Genomic DNA, 21253 nt, shown 5'->3' with positions numbered 1-21253 from the left:
GGTTTGGTGAGTTGACGTCTTTTTGAATTTGAGGTTATGAATGAGCCCAAAGGTAGTCGGCATGGCGCAATCGGCCAACCCCTCCAACCGGCCCCAAGTCTTCCCCACACCGGCCGTTGTCGGTCTCGCCACCTCCGACCATATGTACACGCATGCAAATATATGTGTAATCCAATCCATCCAACCATCCAACCATCCAACATCTATTATCCGTAGATCACTCTGTCGCAGCCGCCAGAGGTTTGGCGCCCAGAAGGCCCGTAACCTTGTAGAACATATCCTCAATCGACGGTCCCGCAAAAGCAGGTGCAGCGTCAAAGATGTCTGCCAGCTCCTGTGGCGCCACCACGCTGGGGTACACGCTGTCGTCCATATCCACATCATTATCCTCCTCCACGGGGGCTTGGTCCTGGTCCTCCTCCTCATCGTCACTTGCCATCTCGGCATCTTCTCCGATGAGAGCGGCCACCCCCTTCCCGGCTGGGGCCGAGGGTCCGTCCAGACGTAGGTCCTCCAGAGGCTGGATCGCCGCCAGCGACGTCGGCTCTGACTCCTCAGCAATGGTCCAAACCTGAGCGGCATCGTCGAGAGCAATGAAACCGCTCGTATCGGGTGCCGAGACGAGGCTGACCACGCGGTGCGGCACGCTGCGCACCATCAGTGGCTCCGGCTCCTCGGGATCGAAGACGCCTACGCTTGAAACATCCCCGGCGGGTAGCGCAACCGCAAAATGCTTCGACTGGCGATCCACCGCCAGCTGCACGAGCTCCGAAGCTCCCGCAACGGCAGGAATCACAATTCCGTAACGCAGCTCATCGCTAACAACGTCGTACACGCGAAGCTCGTCGGATAGGATGACGAGGAAGGGCGAGAGAGCCTGAATCGACTGCAGGCGACCGCTCCACAGCCCCTCGAGGGTCTTGACCACCTCTCCCGACGAGGCATCAATCACGTAGACCACGCCAGTGTCAACTCCGCCAAATGCGGCAAAGATTGTCGAACCGTCCTCGGAGAAGGAGATAGACCCTTGAGGCTGCGATGAGGCTGTCGAGCCCACCAGGTCCACCACGCCCTCCTGGCCCAGCCCATCGCCGACAGGAATGACTTGCGAGCAGTGCCACGTGTGAAGCTCGCGGCCATCTGCTCCCTTGGACACAATGCCGTCGGCCTTCCGTACCTTGGGGCGCCATATTCGGACCATACCATCGCTACCAATAGTCGCGAAGCACGATGATACGGGGCCGGCTGCTAGATCTAGGACTGCCTCCGGGTGTGTGGTTGCGTGAGGAGCGTTGACCCGCGATACAAGGGCAGCCGCTTGATCCCCAGTTCCCACCTCCCAGAACTTGAGGTGAACCTCGTGGCGTTCTCGGATGAACTGATCCCTCACATCGTTGCTGACATTCTCCACATCCCGCTCTGAAGGCTTCCAATCGTCAACACTGGCAAGCCACTTGCCGTCTGCAGAGAACGCCATGTGCGTGACTAGCGGCTCATCGATCGGGACACCCTTGTTGGTAATGTTGACGTCCGTGGGCTGTGTACGGGCCAAGGGCTGCTTCGTGACGCTTGTGAATGTCTCAAGATCAAATGACTGCAGGAGGGGTGCAGAAAAGTCGCCAGCCATGGTCGCCTGGCGGCCATTGCCCACACAGACGTGGAGCTTGGATGGCTCCGTCGGGCGAACGGCAGCAGGAATGGGCCGGCGCACCTGCTCGGGTGAAGTCCAGACACGCTGCACTAGCAAGTCTTTCGGAGTTGATGTGTTGACTGTGGCGGACTGGATACCCGAGATGTAGGCTGTGGGCTTCATTTCGGCTGTCGAGAGGACCATAACGGAGTTGTCGTCCAGGTGGACAACGTAGGATGAGCCCTTGGGAGACACGACAATGTTCTCGACACTTCCTGAGAGATGGGGCAGATATTCCCTCTTGAAGGTATCCATCTGCCATACCACCAAGACATTCTCAGAGCCGCCGGAGATCATATAATTGCCTAGCTACTATTAGCGGGGCTCGCGAGAATAAATAATATCTGTCAAGACCTACCATCTCGAGACCACTTTACTGAGTGGACAGCTTTGCGATGCCAGTGGAACTTCTGAGCCTGGATCGGCTCCTTGTCTGATTTCGAGTTGGAGAAGGCTTGGAGCCGGGAAACAGCATCTTGGTAGAGGTAGATGCCACCCCTAGCTCCTCCAGCGATAACATCAACGACCGGGCCAGTTTCGGCCTTCGACTTCTTGCTGGGCGATGCGTTGGCCTGTTTCCTTGTGTTGGTCTTCAGATCCAGGGAAGTAATGAGATCGGGGGCATCGAAAGAAAAGAAGTCCTGTCGCAGCTGGTCCAGATTCTCGACCGATTCAGTGTTGATGACACCCACAAAGATGCGGTCGCTGAGAACACCCGCCAGGACCCGGCCATCGTCACTAGATTCCAGGAGATGCAGGCCGCTCCCGTTCTTCTTCAGGCTCAAGAGGCTTTTCGACTGGGGTTTCAGGCCCTTTGCTCCGAGGTAGGCCATGACGTCCAGACGGGTCGACTTATCCGACTCGGCCACAAGCACGATTTCCTGATCCTTCTTAGGATCACCGATTGGCAGCACCGTCATAGCCTTGGCTGTCCCAGACTTTGTCCGGAAGCTCTCAAGTGACTGATTCGCCTTGGTCCAGTCGACGTGGAAAATGCGACCGTCGGAGCACGCCACGTAGATTAGTTTAGGCGAGCGCTTAGAAAGACGCATGGCCACAATGATGGCCGGCTTGGAGCCCTTGGGGGCCGAGCTGTCCAGCGTGCTTATCGGTATCCTCCGCAGGAGGAGGGAATCGGCGGCCGAGTAGACTTGTATCGAGGTGTTGTACGCAATAATGAGATACCTTAGACAGAGTTAGCAACGAAGAGTCAATACGTCAAGAAGAATGCTCACTGTTCATCCTCTGTCAGAATAGGATCGATATCCAGCATTCTTCCGCCCATGGGCTTGGAGACCCTCCAGCCCGTCTCGCTCTCGGCCTTGTTCACCATGTCTACGCGCGTGGGGCTAGTGACCTCCCCTCCATTGATAGTCTCAGAGGATACAGAGTCCTTGGCATTGTTGGGTTCTCGTGCTGCCTTCGAACCGACGCCATTGGCCTTCTCGTCCTTCCTGTGTCGCTTCGACTTGGGGTCGGCCTCGTTGGCCTCTCTCTTGCGCTTCTTGAGCTTGTCGCCCGACCTGGGGCTCTTGTGAGGGGCCATTGCGACGAGGCACCGCGACAGCGACCTGGGAGACAGTGCAGCGGTACAAGTTTTTAAATTGATGTCGTCGACGAGGTGCTAGACGTGGGCTTGCACTGCGACTTGCAGAAAATTTGGTCCCGCAACTGCAGGACCCGTGAACTTTTTGGCGGGCGATAAGATAAAGCACCCAGAAAAAAAAGTGGACGGGAATACTTCGGCCTCAGATTTTCTTTCAACCTCCATCGCGGTCGCCTCTAGTCGCGAAATAGTTCCTTTGTCTACCCCTCGACAATCCACAACTTTTTGTCATCAGCTACGGTCGTTGGTTGCGCATCCCTCATCACCACATCAAGATGATTATTCCGATTCGCTGCTTCTCCTGCGGGAAGGTATGCTGCCACAGCCCTCGAGACTAATTGTGAGAGGGCCGTCTTTGCTAACCGGACAAAGGTCACCGGCGATCTCTGGGAACGGTACCTTCAGCTCATCGCAGACCCCCGGAAAACCGATGGGTAAGCATATTACGCTATGTACTAGGCCAGGCACAATTAGCTAATAGTTAAACAGAGATGCCATGGACGAGCTCGGCCTCAAGCGGTACTGCTGCCGCCGCATGATCATGACCCACGTCGACCTCATCGAGAAGCTCCTCAAGTACGAATCAGCGCCCCTTCGCCGCGCCCATTCTAGAACGCAGCAAGCTAACTATTCATCAGGTACACTCCGGATGGTCGCAATGAGAAGAAGCAACGGTTGAACGACGAGTAAAGCAGGAGTGGCAGGACGGAGACGAGCCGATGAGGCGATTCGATTTTTGGGCGTTCTTTGGATCTGGTTAGGGCTTTACGGCACGGCGCATAAAATACCATACAGCAAACTCGAATAGAGGCTTTCGCGAGCAAGGGAACATTTTGCCGTTCGCACTGGTGACTAAAGACTCCCGGGTCGATTCACATAGCGTTGGATACTAGGCCCCTACCGATCAAGTTGACGTTGGTCATACGGAGCAGGCCAGTCCCGGTCGCTTGAGCAAACTAATTGGAAAGGACAACACGTGTTAGTCCGTAGTTCATAGGCTTTATTAACAGTTTGAGCCTACAGGGTTTCTTGAGAACTAGAGGGTGAGCCTCCGTGGAGCAATGGGAGTTTCTTCTATCGACCGTATTCCCCTTGAGGCCACCACTTCCCAGTTCACAACTCACTATATTGACGTCTTTCATCTACCCCAATCAATGATACGATCAACAGCTTCTTCGAACCAAGCGCAATGTCTCTCACTGGCGAAACTGTGAGCCCCGTCCCATTGCAGGGCGCGTTCAACTACAATGTTCTACCAGAAGTCAAGTGAGGTACCATTATTTAATTTCGCAAATGGGGCTTGAGAAGTTACTAGGATATATGTCTACTTAAGGAAGATACTGCCACAACAATGACCACGCACTCAATAACCTATTCCAGCTAACTTTTGAACCGACTAGGAGGCGGAGCTGGATAGGATGGATCCACACCGATCTGCCGGCCAGGCAATATACTACTAATGCGCAAGCAGCGGAACTTCTACGAGGACTGTTGGTCAGACAATGATCAAACGGGCAAGATGAACCGCTTTTGATACTAATTCTACCAGCGCAGTGCATCTTCAACGGCAATGTTGCGGCACCTAGTCACGAGTCTCCCGAATGCCTAGACATCATTGCTCGAGGCCAACTCGAGAAGCTCATCTGTTTCATACGTGGTAGGTTTAGGAAAGTCGTTACTATCACTGGTCGAAACCATTAGGGGGGTAGGTGGGTGAGTTCGTATAATGGAGCCACTGCATGATATACGGTGGATGGGGAGTGCTGTGTCCTCTGGGTTTCAGTGCAGTTCATATAGGAGGACACCTTTCCCCAAACAGGCGTAGTCTACGCAGTACAGTAGCATTCGTACTACGACGCGTACTCCTACACAGTACTTCGAGCATGTCTCTAGATCGGAGAACTATGCATAACAGCGGAGTCATACTTCGTGTAGCGGAGTCATCCCCGCCGGCGGTGTCCCATCAGCAACCACCACATCACAAAGGCGCGGCTACGTCGGCTACAGGCGCGTCTAAGGTAGCCCCGCGCATCTTGACGCCGTAAGGCATGCATAAGGTAGGGTGTCGGTGTAGGTATCTAATGTGCTTGGCATGCGGTAGCGGAAGATGGGAGAACTTGTGTTCTGGCCTTGCTGGCACTCTTGTACAGGTACTGTATACTACATGTAATTATTGGTAGCGCGTCAGGAAACAACAGCCAAGGTATCTTTGTCCGTATATGACTTCAAGTTGTGGGCTTGAATAGCACCTTGCCTACGTACATGTCAAGGAAAGATTGATAAAATAAATCGAATTAACGAAAGTCCCTGGCGGTCAGAGCTCGCATCAAAGTGGCCGGGATGAGGCTCTGCTGACATATCTCCAGCGCGCGGGCCAACGCGGCGTTACATACTACAAAATACACTTAATTGTATGGACACTGCATGCCTGTAGATGTTGTATTGCAGCTGCGGAGCTGAAGATGGGGGCCACCCACTGCCGTGCAGTATGGCGGATTTCAGCCAGTCAGGGAGCGGTGAGAGTTTTTGGCATGCTGGGGAGCTGCATGGAGCCACTGCGACAGACAGGAGTCCGGCGCTTAAAAAGCACAACGGCTGGTGTACCGTTCTGGTGGCATTGAAAAAGTGACAATACGCTGGGGGGGCGTGGAAGTGGTGCGTCGGGTATCTTTCTACATGTGTTCGAGGGACCTCGGGAGTGATCGATCCCGTCGGACGGCTGTTGGGAGTGGAGTGGCTACATGGTATTGGTAGGTGAATACTATAGTGTTGGGAGCTCTCTGTTGGCGGTTCCATCGGTCAGCATCTAGCATTACAATTAGGTGATCAACCGACTACTACGGATAGCTGAGTCTCGATCGATGGGCGTGACCTAGCATGAATGCTGGGGGCTGGTGTTTGTTTGCGGGATGGACCCATAATGTATTCGTGATCCGTCCGTCGCACAACAGTCCCGATTGGAATGCTACATAATAGCAATACTAATCGCCTAGGCGAGGGCCGCGAGGCGTGGAGACGTGGAGGCTGGAGCCCACGAGGGAACTGGTGGTTCATCGCGGACCCTGGGATCCATGTCGCACTGGGCCGGTGGACCGTGGCCCACTGGTTGAACCCGGCGATCTGGGCCGGCGGCTGTGGCGCCACTAAGAATGAGGCCTGGCCGCCACAACCCACCCAAGCCCCACTAGGCCTTCCAGTGGGGTCCTGTCCTGCCAGCTGGACTCCTGCCAGGACTCAAAGAGGTCCTGATGCCTCCTGACAGCTTTGGAGGGTCTGCTCTCTGAACCAAAAAGTGAGCAACACCACAAAGCGAATAAGCGATGGAGGGAAACGGAGCAATAGCTTACCTTGCTTCTTTGACCCTAATAAGGAAGTGAAAACGGCGCAATCCACACCTCGCGACTGACGCGGCCCAACCCCCAATTCCCACCACACAACATACGCATTACAGACCCATTACTAAGGTAGACCTGCTCCCAACGAACCGAGTTAGTACCCGGATCATCGGGAATTCGGAACCTAAAAGTCATTTTTCCTAATGTTGGGCCCCGGTAAACGTCACGTTGGCAAAGCAGGTGTGGTGGCATTGGTAAGGAAATCCACAAGTGAAAAAAAGGTAGGTACTCGACCCCAACTGGGACTCGACGGTGAGCAAAGGCTCACATCCCTTCTAAGATGAATACCTCTTTGTGTTCAATGCCCACAGGCGATAATGGAATAGCACGAATGCCTCAAAGCAAAGGTTAAGAAGATGCAGATAGAGATAGAATCGGAAGACGCTGGGGTCCTGGGGATCAGGTTGTGCTGACTTTGTATGGGTAAGTATATAAGCAGTCATAATATAACGGGGACTAGACTTTCTGTTTCCTCTAACAATTGAAGGTGGCCCCTGCCCTCGGGATGAGCTAGGATGATGAGATAGGAAGGATGGCTCTTGGCCAGGAAGAATTCAGACAATTCGGTCGCCTCTATCCTCCCTCTTATGATATTGGCCGCAGGCAGACGTCTCCTCTCCTTGCTGCTGGTTCTGACAACGACGACTACTTCGTAGGCGACCATTGTCACACTGTAGGCATCACCACAGGACAAGACTAGAAAGGACTTACTGAGCGAGGCAAAATGGGAGGCTAATGCACAGTCCTGCCCAGATCCCTGATTCTGCACGTCTAGGGCCTGCTGGGCTGCTAGGTAGTGATGCCGATGTAGACGCTGTTTTGTCCGCGTCGCAGGACCACAGGCTGCCAGTCAAGTCCACCTCAAGCTGCATCGACCAACGGTCCCAAACTCCCAACACCGGAACACCGCAACACCGTCGCACCACCACAGCCAACTTGTCCTGAAACCTGCACTGTTCCCTTGGCAGCTCCACAGTTCTCCGATCCGTGCAGCATGGCGTACCGAAATCTTGCTGCTGAGCAGCGCTCGGGATCGGGAGCTGTCACTTTCCATAGCCAGAGACGGAGCACTAGCTGAGTATTCCTCGTGACGAGTGCTGGGTGGAATAGGAAAGAACCCCAGAGACTCGATTCCATAGTGGACTATCATCAAGACCCTAGCGGCGGAGATGGGCCACGACCCCCGGGGGAAGGGGGCGGGGCAGCAGGCTAGTAGCCAGCAGCAGATGGACTAAGATGGACCAAGATGGAGCACCCAGATGGATCGCACCCCTCCTCCCATTGGCCCGTTTCCTGGCTAGGGGCCAACCACCAAACCCCCATTTGTCCACTTACCCATCTGCCTGTCGTAGCCTGGCAAGCCTGCCCATTCTGTCTGCCCATCTGCCCTTTATGAGTGAGCGCGTAGCCGCCGGGCGCCTCCACCACCAGGCCAGCCACCATGCTCCGTCTCCCGACTTCTCAACGTGCCCCCAATCCCCAGACCCTCTCCTCAACCCGATCTAAGCTCGCCGGTCGACCACCTTTCGTTTCAACCCGTTAAAACAAGGTCGCCTCGAGGTGGCCACCGCCTCCAGCAGTCACTCCCACACCTCCTCCCTCCGGACCAAGCTTCGGGAGCTGCTCAGCCCCGCGACCTGTCTGGCTCTGGCTCTGGCTCAGACAGCGGCTGCGATTGCGACTCCGGCTGAGACTCCGACCTGCGACCGCCCACGAGACCGCGGTCAACCTCGCCCCCGACTTTGGCCATCGTGCCTCGATCCCCTCGACCCTGGCCTCTGCTACTCTGGGATACCAATCTTCCCGGCGAGTCGCCGCCGATACCCATTGCTGCCCCCGTCCCTGACTCCTTGCTCTTCGCCGCAACTCCAAGCCTCGAGGAGGCTTGTTGTCACAAGGCCCGCCGTTGCGGCGGAGTGCCCTGTTCCAAGGCGTTTTTGCCTCGTCGCAACTGCACGAGCCCTTCTCAAGCTTCTTCTTGCCAGTGTAGCTTCACGGGAAGTTTGAATAAATCGCAAAGGTCGGCGACAATTGAGTCTCGCCGGCCTTGTCTCGACATCTCATCGCCGGGCCTATCCAGCCATGGCTCTCGAGGCTCCCCTCCGCTCCTCACTACAGTTCGCCTTCGGAAATCACCCAGACATGTCGGCATCAACGGACCCCGAGCCTGTCAGGTCTCCTGGGAGGGTCATGTAAGTCGACAGCTCCTTCGGGCCTCATGTTGGTTGCTGTGCTGACGGTAGTCGTTAGCTCCTCCCCTCCACCCGCCACTGACTCTGCTTCTCTCCGACCCAACTCTGCGAACCGCATATACTCCAACTCCATGCACATCATGAGCCCGAGCGACATTGTCGGTCCATCACCAGTGACGTCCAACGGGACAGAGACAACAGAGATTGAGGATGATGCGACAGAGGAAGTTCAGCTCGCGTCGACTGCAGACGCAGCGCCCGAGCGTCGTCGTTCTGAGGTACGTTGTATTATTGCTGCTGCTGTGTGGATTTCCGCGTTTGCATTCATCTTTTGGCTGACATTATGAGTCAGGCGCTGCTTCTCACAACCAACCTCCCAGAACACATGCGCCAGAGCAGTGAAGAAAGTCTCTCGGTAATTCACGCTCCACAAAGCTTCGCCAGCTGGGTCAGTCATTGAGATCTATCATAGCTGCCAGGTATAAAGGGCGTCATGCTAATGAGCTGATGGTGTAGAAGTCGGGTGAATCCGCTCCCGAACAGAATGATGCCAGGAGAAACAGCAATTCCCCCAAGGCTGATGAAGCCAGTCTCGCTGCCCTCAATGGCACTCCTCCAAAGGTCAGCTCCCTCTCATAGACGGCCTGACTCTCCGAGACTAATAGCGTGGCACAGACTGAGCAGCTCCCTTATCGACCAACACTCGCAACCGACGTAAATCCCGTCCGGTACAGCATTGACAGTGCTACGCCAAGGGCTCAGGATCTGGAGGCCATGCTGAGTGATGGGAGCCGGTTGCGATCCAGCAGCACCAGCAGCCTCGAGAGTGAGTTCTACAACTAGGCTTATCTGAGCTGCCCTCTAATTGTACTTATGCAGAGATCGACGAGCAGACGGAGAATGAGGCAGAAGACGATGATTACGCTTCACCATCGGGTTTCCACCGATTACAACGTGGCGATGAAATCATGGAGATGCGCACGGCTTTCCAGGAGTGCTGGAACTTGTGCAACACTCTAGCCAACATGAGTTCCAACCACCGACGTCGAGTATTCAGCAGCTCCGGCACACCGGATGCCCACGAAAGGGCGTGGAGGACGTGCTGGAAGCTGTGCCAGCGCCTTCACTATAATTATGACGATGGGGCGGACTCGCTGAACGTTAGAACGAGCCTGGATCTCTGTCGCGAGTTCTGTCAGGCTCTGTTTGACGTACGGCAAAGGAAGGACGAGGCTGCCGACTCTGTCTTGCGAGTCAGCTTTGAGCTCAGCAACCAGTAAGCGCACTCGCACTCCAAGAATGGGTGCCCAACATTCGCCGATGCTGACCTGGATAAAGCCTTTACAGTGCCCAAGACAGCCGAGACCTGCCAAGGGCTTTCCGGGAGAGAACACTCGAGTTCTACATTACCCTTTGCCACCGCCTCGTCAAACAAAGGGGTGAGCTGGTCGATGAGGCGGATCAGTTGCTTCACGCCTGCTGGAGCCTGGCAGAGATGCTTTTCAGTGTGCGGCAAAATGATCTGGATGGCAGGCCGGCGGACCCGGAACTATTCCGTTCGGCGATGCAAGCCTGTTGGGATCTGATGGAGATCTTCCGCCACGGCTGGACCCAGGTCCATACCGATCGAAATACACCCCGACCTAACCAGACCAGCTTTCCCCCGCAATCAGATCGTGCAGAAAGCCGAACCTCAAACCGCTCATCGATTCACTCGAAACGCGAGCGTGAGAGCGTCAAGAGTAGCAAACGGGAGGAGCAACAGACGCGGAAGCAACAGGCCAAAAAACAACCGCCTGTCGTGCCCGAGACGCCAGTGACCGAGTTTGAGGATACACCAGTGTCCCCCGAGAGCCGGTCTCCACAGATGCCCAACATCATGGTGCTGGGTACATCAGGCGACAATGGGCGCGGCGGGAGGTGGTCAAGCAACGCCTCCAATCTGTCCAGCTACTCGCACAGCACTCAGAGCAGCGCGCGCACCTCGAGCACGGCCACGACTACGGCCAACACCGAGGACCCCAACCTTGCACGTGCTAAGATGCTCATCCTACGCGCGGCCATGAACCTCGGCTTCAACCGCGATACCATCACCGACCCAAAGTCAGGGTCGGCCATCCTCCAGAAGTTTGTCCAGAATCTCCCCTCGGGGTCCTTTGGGCCGCTCCCTGCCCATGCGACCCTCCTCCAGCAGTACAAGAACTCTGTCCTCATCGACGTCATCATCCCCCGCCACCAGCACCTGCCGGTCAAGGGGAAGCGCGTCTCAGCGCAGGATATGGCTAAGAGCATCCAGACTATCAGCAAGTCGTCAACGCGGTACACTTACCTGCGCGAGCTCTTCAAGTTTGTCTTCCAGTTCTCGATTGATGAGGCGGATTCACGAAGAAACATCCCCATTGCTGTCTAATGACAGGGCTACCTAAACTCATGATCTTTTTTCTTCTTCCTTTTTTCCCTGATGATATTTATCCCTTTGAAGGGGAGGGGGGGGGGGGTTTTTACCTCTACACAGCACTCGCACACACACCTTCTAACATCATATCACGTCTCCAACGATGAAGCGTTAAAGAGCTCTGATTTGTCTTACATTTTTATCTATCTGGGGGCTGATGACTTTATTGAAATTTGGCGAGCGCCGGCCTATTTCGTTTCTATGTGCACTAGATACCCTTATTTTGGAACTCGGAAGCGCCTTGCGAAGGGGGCTGCGTGGGATGACGGGGTCGAGCGGAAGAGCTTCACGCCACGGGTGCACAGATGTGGACGGGATACACGGAGAGAAGAGGAGGTGGTTGTTTTTCTCTAATTGTCCTTCTTTCGGCGACGGTGTGTGTACCGCACACGCACCTTCAACAATATCGACGTTGGATTAGTTGTTGCTTCTTGCGTATCCCCTCTGAGATGCCGGGGGAAGCGTGGTAGATTAGTTGAAAAGAGACAAACACGACAAACTGGAATGAAATCCATAAAGCTATCCCGGTCGATGCGTCTTGGGCTCCGTGTGCTTTCTTTGCCTTCCATTCCTGTCCTCTGTGTGTTTGACGTTTCCCTTGCCCTCACCGATTTGAATATTCAGGGGCCATTGAATGCCTGTCTCCCTTCTCAGAGTCAGTATTGGCCACTTATGTGGTTCAGGATTCCAAACTCTCAGCGTAGGTAGTGGGTGGCAACTTACAGGAATACCAAGGTTCAAGATCGTGTACGTGGCTGCCATGTGTCGAATCTTGCGTTCCTGGTGGAGCAGCCATTGATGGGTCCTCCACGGCGGGCTGGAGTTCCGCGTTGCATCCAGGATGCAGAGAGAAAGGCTGCTGCGGCCCCCCTATTTGTATATAGTTGATCGTATGCAGGTCGACTCTCTGGAAGGAACCTATGATAGGGAGGAGAGGGGGTTTATGTGCTACTCTGTAGCTCAGGGCCACCAGCCAGACTCGGCCATGGAAGCAGAGATTATCTGGGCATCTTGTTCATGTTTGCCTGTGCATGTCCGTAGCAGATGTTTCTGGTGGCGCCATGGTCAAACACAAATGCATCAAACGCAAACAGCCGCCCGGCAAACTCTTGCCGCCAATATACGAGGCATAGCCCATCCCTGATATTAATAGTGGCCTAGGTAGTTTATATAGGGGGCAGCCAATCCAGATATGCCACCAGTAGCAAATTAAACATTAAAGCGCCAATAACGGCTCTCTATTTTTCGTTTCCACCTCCTGCGCCGTTTGCCCTAGGTCAAGCAGGTAGGGATCCTGGAACTGCGTCGTCTGCAGACCAGGGTCCATGTCGACGGGCACGAGCAGCGGATATTCGTAGTCACCCGCGTAGTAGTAGTAGTGCTCGTAGGGATCCCCGTACGCGTAGGAATCCCAGGCGGCGGCCCCGTAGCCGTGAGGATTCTCGTATCCGTAGGGATCCACGCACGCGGACGGATCCCCCTGCCCGTACCCGTGCATGTCCCCATATCCACAGGGCTGCCCGTACTCGCACTCGTGCATGTAGGCAGGCGGCTGTGGGGGGGTCTCCGGCGTCGCTCCAAGATCGTTGACGACAGGGTCGGGCTCAACGGGTCCCAGGGGGTCCACGATGGGGAAGGGAGTCATGCTGGACAAGCTGCTTGTCCTGCTGTCGGGGATTTGGGCAAGCTGGAACGGGTCGAGGGTCCCGAAATTATAATAGGGGGCCTGATAACTGCTGGTCCTGGGCGGAGAGGTCAGTAGCAAGTCCAAAAAGAAAATGGAATCTAAAAGGCGATGACATGGTACAGGTACTTACTCGTACTCAGCCCCCAAGTCAGCCCCAGCGTTGACATTGTTCAGGCCAGCCAGGTCAGTGGAGATGGCCACGGGGGAGGCATCTACATAGGGAACGAACCCCTGGATGGGCTGATGGGCTGTCTCCTCAGGGACCTGCTGGAAATCTAGCTGAGGGGAGAGCTGGAGGGTCAGATGGTGAGGCGGGTGAGGAAGTAGTTGGGGAGGTAATTGAGGAGGCAGCTGATCTCCCTCCAAAGCCGTCTGCTCACCATATGGTAGAGCAGGCAGCCGAGCTGGCTGTTCCGGGACAGAACCTTGAGAGACGTCATTCGTGGTGTCATGCAGATTGTTCGTGCTGTGATTGTCCGGGTTCAGGCAGTTGGAGCTCAGGCTGTTGCTGATGCTCTGATTGCTGGCACTCGTGTTGTTTGTGCTCTGGCCGCCCGTCAAAAAGTCCCGGCTAAGGTCTGCAGCATGAACGCCTCTAAAGTTGACCATTATACTACTATAAGGACATCAAGTCAGCATATGACCATGTAGCTACCAGGTACACGCTGTTCGCGGGAACGCAACTAAGCCCAGGTATATATATAAAGACAAGGGGGAAGGGGAACTCTACGGCAAGGCAACACAAAAAGCCAGGGGAAATCAAAGGGATTCTCACTCAAATCGCGGATCGCGCCCATACTTGTTCTTGATGTAGCGAACTTGGTTGGCCGTGAGCTTTCGCTCGTATTTGTACTGAAACTCTCTCTGGATGTCCTTTACCGGGCGCCGATGGACGAGGCTGTGGAGGATGAACCGGATCTGCTCCGAGTTGTATTGGGATATGCCCGTCATTTTTACTCCAGAATCATTTGGTGCCTGCGAAAGGAGGAATGGTTCGTCTTGTGGGCTTGCTGTCTGTTGAGACAAGGATATCCCACGGCGACTGCTAACGTAGAAGCTCTTAACAGGGGTCAAGTTCTTGCTCGATAGCTCGTAATTGTTTGAATGTGCAATCCTCTTCTTATGAACGAAGTCTCGTCGAAGAAAACACTCGTCAAAGCTGTTCGTGGCGGATGAGAATCGAGGTCGAGGTCGAGATCCAGTTGCTCTCGCGTGGTATCTTTATAAACCACGACCTTGTACCAACCTGTAGATATCAACAACTACGCTAGAGGGTTTCTGTAGCACAAAAGCAACGTTCCTTCGGGATTTCTAGGAGTTCTCAAGGCGGGGGCGGATTGGTTATTGGCGGGTTGGTGGTTGGCAGAGGGTTGGGGCTTGGGGGTGACAAGGAAATCCGGGCAGGGCCGCGAATCACTCACCTCTCGAGTTGGCCAAAGAGACATGAATGAGTCTGTGCGGGTCAAAAACACGCAGTATATTGTTGTACCTCCTGGAAGAGACCGCGGAAGTAGTTGGACAATGGGGAATTGCGGTATTGGTAGGCAAAGGAAGAAGAGTTGGTTCAATAGTTGAAGGAGAAGGAAGAAAAGAGTGTATTCTCGAGCACTGGCAGGAAGTAATAAATATCCAGTACATCAGACCGATAACTGCCAGTGAGTATATCTCCTTGACTCAAACTCCTCGGTCGTCATGGCTCCGGGTCGCCTGCCAGATAATGTGACCCAGCCAGTTTTACCGCCTGTCTGGTCGTCCCAACTCATGGCCTTATCATGTGCACCGGGCCCAGTGACCGCAAAGTGTGTATTGACGTGTCTGAATATCCGCAACATGCTTGAATGTCCCCTATCTACCTGAAACGTTACTCTGACCTCCACGCGTTCTCTATGTTTGTCTATGCTCTATCGTCTATGTCCCGTGTTGTTGCTCTCCCCAGTCACTCAGCCTGTTCGCTAACCTGCTCGACAACCCGCTCACCAACCTGGTCCTCAGGATCCCTCGTGCCTCCCCGTGAGAAGACCCCTAGCCAGCAATTAACGTGCCCGCCGTCCTTGTCCCCCACCCAGTCATCCTGCCCGGCCAGCTCGTCCTCCTCATCACAGTAGATGGGCGTCTCGAGAGCCAGCATAACCTCCTTGAAGGCGTCCCGCAGCCGCCCCGTCGTCTCGTCGCGCTGCGGAACCATGACCACCGCACGTGCCTCCGCGTCCAGCGCCAGGTGTTCTGCCACGGCCGACGCCAGCAGTGCCGGATGCTCATCGTCGTACAAGGGGTCAGCGGCAAGGACAATCTAGAGTCATCAACTCGTCAGCTGGCTGACCAAAAGTCACATACCAAGTCACGTAGCAAGTCACGTCGCAAGCAATGATAACTCGAAGGGTTAAAAAAACAAACCTTGAATTGGTGAGGCCGCCCAAAGAGCTCCCTATCCACCTCATCCTCCCCGCTGCCTCCCCACGTCAGAGGCCCGGCCTTGAGCGAGCCGCCCCTCGCCTCGACCAGAGCCGAGTTCCTCTCTACATTGACCTTGAGATTCGGCACAATGTTGGGCAGGTCGCTCAGCACCACGGGCACTTTCCACAGCGCCGCCGCCGCCAGCCCCAGCAGTCCCGTGCCCGACCCCAGCTCCAGCACATCCGGCCGCGGCTCGCCAAACGACTCATCGAAGAGCCTGAACAGCGACGTGGCGCCCAGGCGCGGCAGGTGCTGCGACAGGACGTACGACGACCCCCACGTCTTGAAGCCCAGCGAGTCGCCCGTCAGCGCGGGCTCGCGGATGACCAGCTCAAAGGGCTCATGGGGCGCCCCCGGCTCGCCGCCAAACGGCCACGCCCTCGTCACCTCGCCCATGGCGGTGCGGCCGCAGCGCTCCGACATGCGGCGGCTGGCCTGGGTCCAGACGTCCTCGCGCTGGTCGTCGTCGTCGAGCCACGCCAGCGGGCTGCTGATGATGGAGGACAGGTACCGCGTGGCCTCGGCCTTGCGCTGCGTGGCCAGCGACTCCTGCTCAGCGACGATGGCGGAGCGCCGCCGCCGGTGGTTCCATATGGGCGGGGCGAGCTCCAGGCTCTGCAGGGCGTCGACCAGGGCGGCGTAGCTGGGGCGCTCCCACATCTGGGGGAGGTCCTCAACGGGAACCATTTTGTTTTCTTTTTTTTTTGTCTATTTTTCTTCTTTAAAGAGGATGGGGGTTATGTTGTAAGAGGGGTTTTCAGGTTGCTCTCACGGAGAGAGCTCGATTACAGAGGCATCGTGCGGAGGACTAGTAGTAATATGAAGGATTTACACGGGGTAATGGAGTCGACGTGGAGAAGGGTTGAGAAGTCGGTCTGGGGATGCCAGGATCTTTTTCAACCAGTCCATCATCGTGGGTGAGGCGCCACCCAGGGGCGACCCCCACATCCTGCCCTATAGGAGACGCTGTGGGGTTCGAGACCGGCAGGACCCTTTGATCGACACTATCCATGACTCGAAGGGTCGTGTCCTGCTAGTAATATGTATGCACAAGTCGGATAGTACATAATACGCCGGACACCAGCACGGTTCGAATTGCCATGCATTTAGTTATTCGTATTATAGTTTGTTTAAACTTTGAATCTGTTCCTGACTGGCAGTTAGGTGGAATGATATCAATGCCCTGATTTGGCAGAATTTTTTTTTCAAATGGCTGCATTGTTGTGTCCAAATCGGGCTTAGCATCCAACTCTATTTATGGCCACGCCACCCTAGTCTTACCTCTTGAAAATCTACGGTTCTTCCTTACCGAACCTTGCAAGATGCTAGCCAGGCACCTCATGACAGCCACATGACGACCCCTTTCACCAGAAATGTCAGGCCAAACTCGTTCAAATTGGAAGTTGCATGTCACTCATATATGCGTTCATGAGAGTGAGAAACAGCACCTTCTTAACAGAATCCTTTGGCTAAATCGTCACCTAGACACTTCAGTTAAAACAAGAGCATTACTATGAGTCAGTACGGCTAGGTACGTGATTACTAGTAATCGTCAAGAGACTCGTGATTCCCATCCCACATCTGCCACGAGACCCAACCGTGCGTCTCCGACTTCAAGAAAGAGCCCTCAAACAAATATCGTTGCGCCTCCGCAAGGTGAATTTAGGTATCTCGTGGTATCAATCAAGTGACAATTCCAAAAACAAATGCCCTGTACTGTGTACTGGATTCTCTGGTCCGTAGGTTCTCCTTCCTTCTGAAAATGCAAAACAAGGCTCTTCCAAATGCTCTAGAATCCCAAAAACTCCGGTCCTGTTCGGCGTGTGGTGGCCAAGCTAACGCTCTACACTCCGCCCGATACACGATGCATATCAACCCCTGTACTTCTTGTAGATCTGCTCCTTCATGTGCGCCAGCCGCTCTCTCATCTCCCGCAAGTCGGCCAGCTTATCCTTGGGTGGGTTGTCCAGGCCCGAGATCTCGTAGTGCAACGTCTCGTACATGGAGTAGAACGTCTTGAACTTCTGGGCCTGACTGAGCAAGTCTTCTGGGACGTTCCCGTCCGCCGCCAGTCTCTTCGCAGGCGGTGCCTTCTGGTTCATATCGGCCTTGCGCTTCTTGCTGACTCGAGGCTCATCATCAGTGATATCCGACGCATTTGTTGGCGGCGAGGAGGCGAGCGGTGATGACTTGGTTGGCGACGTGTTCTTGTTCCTGCTCAAAGACGATGGTGGGGGCTCTCGGGGGCCTTGGCGACTATCTAGGGCCCGTTTCTTGGCGGACGGCTGACTAGGCAATGGCTGTTTCAGCTTCATCCGTTGTGATAGCGGAGTGCCTGAGCTTGAACTCGAGTCATCGTCATCGGCGCGGCGTTTCGGGGGCGCCTTCGCAGCTGGCTTAGCAACTGGTTTGGGCAGAGGATCACGGGTCACAGGCTTCGGCTTCGACAACGATTTCTCAGCTGCTTTCTCCAGCCGCTTCTTCGGCTTCTCGATCGGCTTCGCAGCTGGCTTTGGCTTTGCTGCCGTAGTTTTGGCGAGAGGGGCAGATTCATCATCGGAAGAGTCCGAGTTTTCGATGAACTCCTGGGACAAGGCGCCGCGCCCGCCATTGGATTGGACCTTTGGCGGCGCCGGCTTGGCCTTTGTTGGTGATGGTTTCTGGGACGTGGCCCTGGGTTTAGGGTTGAGTAGCCTTTTGGCTTGGGCCTCAGAGCCACTAATCTTCTTGGCCTTGGGCAGAGGGTTGGAGGCTGATCGAGACATGCTCTCGCCACCAGCCTTGGGCTTATCACTGAGGCCCCCATCCCCGTCATCCTTATCCCTCGAGGTCGAGGTCGAGCTATCATCAGCCTTTTGAAGCTTGATCTTTGGCGCAGGGGCGGCAGGGCCCATTGCCAAACTCTTCTGCAGCTTGCTAAGGCAGATGCCCTTACCCCGGTCCTCCTTTGGATTGAGTCTCTCCCACTCCGGCTCCGATGCTGACAGTCTGTTCTTGTCGTACTGCTTGACGGCGTTCTTGATGGATTGTTCCCGGTCACTGCTGCTGTAGTCGTAGTTCCAGACATCAAGCTCTTTCCAATAAGCTTTCCGCATTGCCCATGTTTTCGACTCTGAAGAAAAGTCCGCGACCTTTTTGAGTACCGAGTCAAACTCCTCAGGCTTGCCCTCCCACTTCTTCCGGAGGTGCTCTGTGGTCTGCTCACGGACAGCAAGTTCGTGGACGAGAGTTGCTCTTTGTTGTTTTGCACGTTTCGCAGGGTCGGCCAAGGGGTCGGGCGAGGGTGAGGTAACCGGTTTTAGAGCAGGCGAGGTAGAGAGGGATCGGGTGGTGCCCCATGTCGACAGCTTGTTCTTCATCTTCGAAGCGGCTTTCTTGTTCGCAGGTAGGGGACCAGACAAGAGCACGGTACTGTTTCCGATTAGCATGCATTGTGGCACGCAGGTCTCGAACCGACTTACCTCTCCTGTTTGGCTTTCTCAGCTGCCATTCCATTGCGGAGCGCTTCCACGTCGGAGTCGAGGCTTGATAACGAAGAAGTATTTTTGGAGCCCTTGGTCTTGGGAGGGGCTGCCTTGACAACAGGGTCACGGGCTTTGGATGGGGGCCTATTCAGCTTGGGGTTCCTGAACAGAGGCATGCTGGGTATTTGTACGCCTTCGCGAAGTGTGTTGTAAGGTTGTGTGAGGTAGAGATCGCATGGGTGGTCATCGGGAGGTGAAGATATGCGGTGGGATTTCGTGCCATAGCGAAAGGTCTATTGAAAGGCATTGTGTTAGTGTTTTTGTATTTGTTGTTGGTATTATTGTGGTGGCAGGAAGTATAAATTAGCAGTAGCCCAGTGTTCGCAGCTGTCAACACTTCGAGGGGCAAAAGCTATTCGACGCCTCACATGCAGGCAGGGGTTCGCGGCAAAGGTGAGAGCTATTGTTACTATGGTCAAAACTCACCGGGTCGGCTCCCAGAGCTAATTGAATGTCGCCGCCATTCTGGACACATTTGATCATGCCCTCAATAACACTGTCGTTCAGCGAGATTGTGAAGGCCTGCTGAGGCAGAGGATCCGAGCCTTCGTCGGGGGATCCCTTGAGCGTCACCCCGCCCTCGGGGATCTTGAGGGAATTCATGTTTGTATCGTGTCGTGCCGTCACTTTGATTCCCAATGTGCGTGCTGCCGAGGATGTTCGAGGTATGGTTGCTGTGGGAGGTCGAGGGTTCGGTAGGCAGAAGTTATAGCCGGGGACTGTTGGGGTGGCTCGAAGGTTGCGTAAAGGGTTGGGGAGGTAAAGGGAGCAACCAAGCTTTGGGGAAAAGGCTTATAGGAAGCAGACGTGTTTGCTAAGGGCTCAGTCGTTACATTGTCAGGTGCCGGGAACGTGTTCGTTGTCGTCGTAGTCGGTGAAGCTGAGGGCCACTGTTGGGGCAGGGCGAGTGTGGATGGGCAGGCAGCCCAGCAGCTGGCTGGGCTGCTGGACGGGTACAACAACGACGATTCACCCACTGTCCCCTGGACCTGTTGGGCGGGTCGAAACAATGGATGCAAACAAGGCGTCAGCGGCACAAGAGTGACAAGAGTGCAGCAACGGGCACAATCAACTTTGCTCAACCGCAGGACAAAGGGCAAAGCCGTGACGGTGATGGAGGAAGTGGAAGTCTCTCATGACGACGGGGGACTGGAAGAGAGGAAAGTCCCGGGGGAGACTGCTGATGGGCTGGGCTGGGCTGGCCCAGCCAAGTGGGACCTGTGGCAGCAGATCCCACACAGCATGCGTGGATGGCATTGGATGGCGCTGAATGGCGCTGGATGGCGCGTGTGGGCCACACGGGCACTGCAGCGCACCACACCTCAGCGACAGCGCAGACCAGTGGGGACGGCTAGGCGGGCGGACAGCGGGTCTGTGCAAGGCGTGCCCCAATCAATCCGCCTTGGGGACTGGTGTCCCTCGCCCAGGTCACCTGCCCGCGACCCTCCAGGGACCGAGAGCACTGGAAGCCCCGCTGGCAGAGGGCACCGTCCAGCACTCCTACAGCGCTACTCCAGCGCTCCGTCGCCCCCAACCCGCCTGTAGCAACAGGTGCTCGCCCGGCACATTCCTCCTCCGAGGGGGACGGGCCGGGTCGGAGGGGGGTGTGGATGTAGCGACCAGGCACAGCACCGAAGCCCCAGAGCACCGCCAACGTGAGCTGGCTCAAGAGCTTTCATCACTTGGAAGCACACGAGTGACGGTCCGATGGATGACTGGTTTCCGGCCTGACTCTGGCTGACCACCGCGGCGACACCGCGATGACCAAGACGGCCAACCTTGTGCAGCCTGTCCATAGGAGGCACGAGAGACCACGTCGTCCGCCTTTTTTCCAGCGGGCGGGCGTGTGCTCGTATTTCACACCGTGGCGGTAAACGAGTACGGTGGCCGCGAGCTAGAGAGGACTGAAGTCGTCTCATCCCGGCTCATATTCGAATAGCACTAGCACAAACTACGGTGGAGGGAGAACTTGGCGCATGTCCATGGACTGGTACTATTAGATGCAGTACTACAGCATGCACTCATCGATTAGGGACTTGACAAATACATAGTAGTACGTTGCATTGCAGCACCAGCAGCATATACTGGCATTGTGAGACCTCTTTCGCGACCCCGAGTTGCTCCATTTGGCACGGCGAAGGGCGAGGCGGGTCTTGGCCCTCTCTCGCATGGCGGCGGGCTCTCGCAAAGCAGCACTAGGGAGATGCCAATTGTGCCCATGGGGCATGCTGCGAGTTCTGCACTGCGCTT

The 21253-nt window shown here is 55.4% G+C and overlaps 6 protein-coding genes across 6 annotated transcripts; 2 read left to right on the top strand and 4 right to left on the bottom strand.

The window, feature by feature from the left end:
* Window positions 1-217: 217 nt before the first annotated feature.
* On the bottom strand, window positions 218-3236 carry NAN1 (uncharacterized protein; the record flags this gene model as incomplete). Its single annotated transcript, XM_083192746.1, has 3 exons — window positions 218-1995; window positions 2049-2875; window positions 2926-3236. The coding sequence occupies 3 exons, from the start codon at window positions 3234-3236 to the stop codon at window positions 218-220; spliced, it is 2916 nt and encodes a 971-aa protein (XP_083051803.1).
* Window positions 3237-3571: 335 nt separating this feature from the next.
* Window positions 3572-3986, top strand: RPB10 (DNA-directed RNA polymerase core subunit RPB10; the record flags this gene model as incomplete). The annotated part of the gene is made up of 4 exons (XM_083192745.1): window positions 3572-3607; window positions 3669-3730; window positions 3786-3872; window positions 3935-3986. 4 exons carry the CDS (start codon window positions 3572-3574, stop codon window positions 3984-3986), a joined length of 237 nt encoding a protein of 78 aa, XP_083051802.1.
* A 4787-nt stretch (window positions 3987-8773) lies between these two features.
* Window positions 8774-11293, top strand: ACO1O0_003290 (uncharacterized protein; the record flags this gene model as incomplete). The annotated part of the gene is made up of 5 exons (XM_083192744.1): window positions 8774-8883; window positions 8942-9161; window positions 9559-9709; window positions 9763-10159; window positions 10231-11293. The coding sequence occupies 5 exons, from the start codon at window positions 8774-8776 to the stop codon at window positions 11291-11293; spliced, it is 1941 nt and encodes a 646-aa protein (XP_083051801.1).
* A 1261-nt stretch (window positions 11294-12554) lies between these two features.
* ACO1O0_003289 (uncharacterized protein) lies at window positions 12555-13976 on the bottom strand (the record flags this gene model as incomplete). Its single annotated transcript, XM_083192743.1, has 3 exons — window positions 12555-13080; window positions 13156-13596; window positions 13801-13976. The coding sequence occupies 3 exons, from the start codon at window positions 13974-13976 to the stop codon at window positions 12555-12557; spliced, it is 1143 nt and encodes a 380-aa protein (XP_083051800.1).
* A 985-nt stretch (window positions 13977-14961) lies between these two features.
* Window positions 14962-16166, bottom strand: rrg1 (putative methyltransferase-domain-containing protein; the record flags this gene model as incomplete). Its single annotated transcript, XM_083192742.1, is given in 3 exon segments — window positions 14962-15315; window positions 15420-16139; window positions 16158-16166. The coding sequence occupies 3 exon segments, from the start codon at window positions 16164-16166 to the stop codon at window positions 14962-14964; spliced, it is 1083 nt and encodes a 360-aa protein (XP_083051799.1).
* Window positions 16167-17350: 1184 nt separating this feature from the next.
* ACO1O0_003287 (uncharacterized protein) lies at window positions 17351-19606 on the bottom strand (the record flags this gene model as incomplete). The annotated part of the gene is made up of 3 exons (XM_083192741.1): window positions 17351-18890; window positions 18941-19236; window positions 19430-19606. The coding sequence occupies 3 exons, from the start codon at window positions 19604-19606 to the stop codon at window positions 17351-17353; spliced, it is 2013 nt and encodes a 670-aa protein (XP_083051798.1).
* Window positions 19607-21253: the final 1647 nt, after the last annotated feature.

The sequence above is a fragment of the Amphichorda felina genome (assembly GCF_050947745.1).
Source record: "Amphichorda felina strain 45539 chromosome Unknown scaffold_3, whole genome shotgun sequence".
In the NCBI taxonomy this organism is placed as follows: Eukaryota; Fungi; Ascomycota; class Sordariomycetes; order Hypocreales; family Bionectriaceae; genus Amphichorda; species Amphichorda felina.
This window is presented reverse-complemented; position numbering and strand designations above follow the sequence as displayed.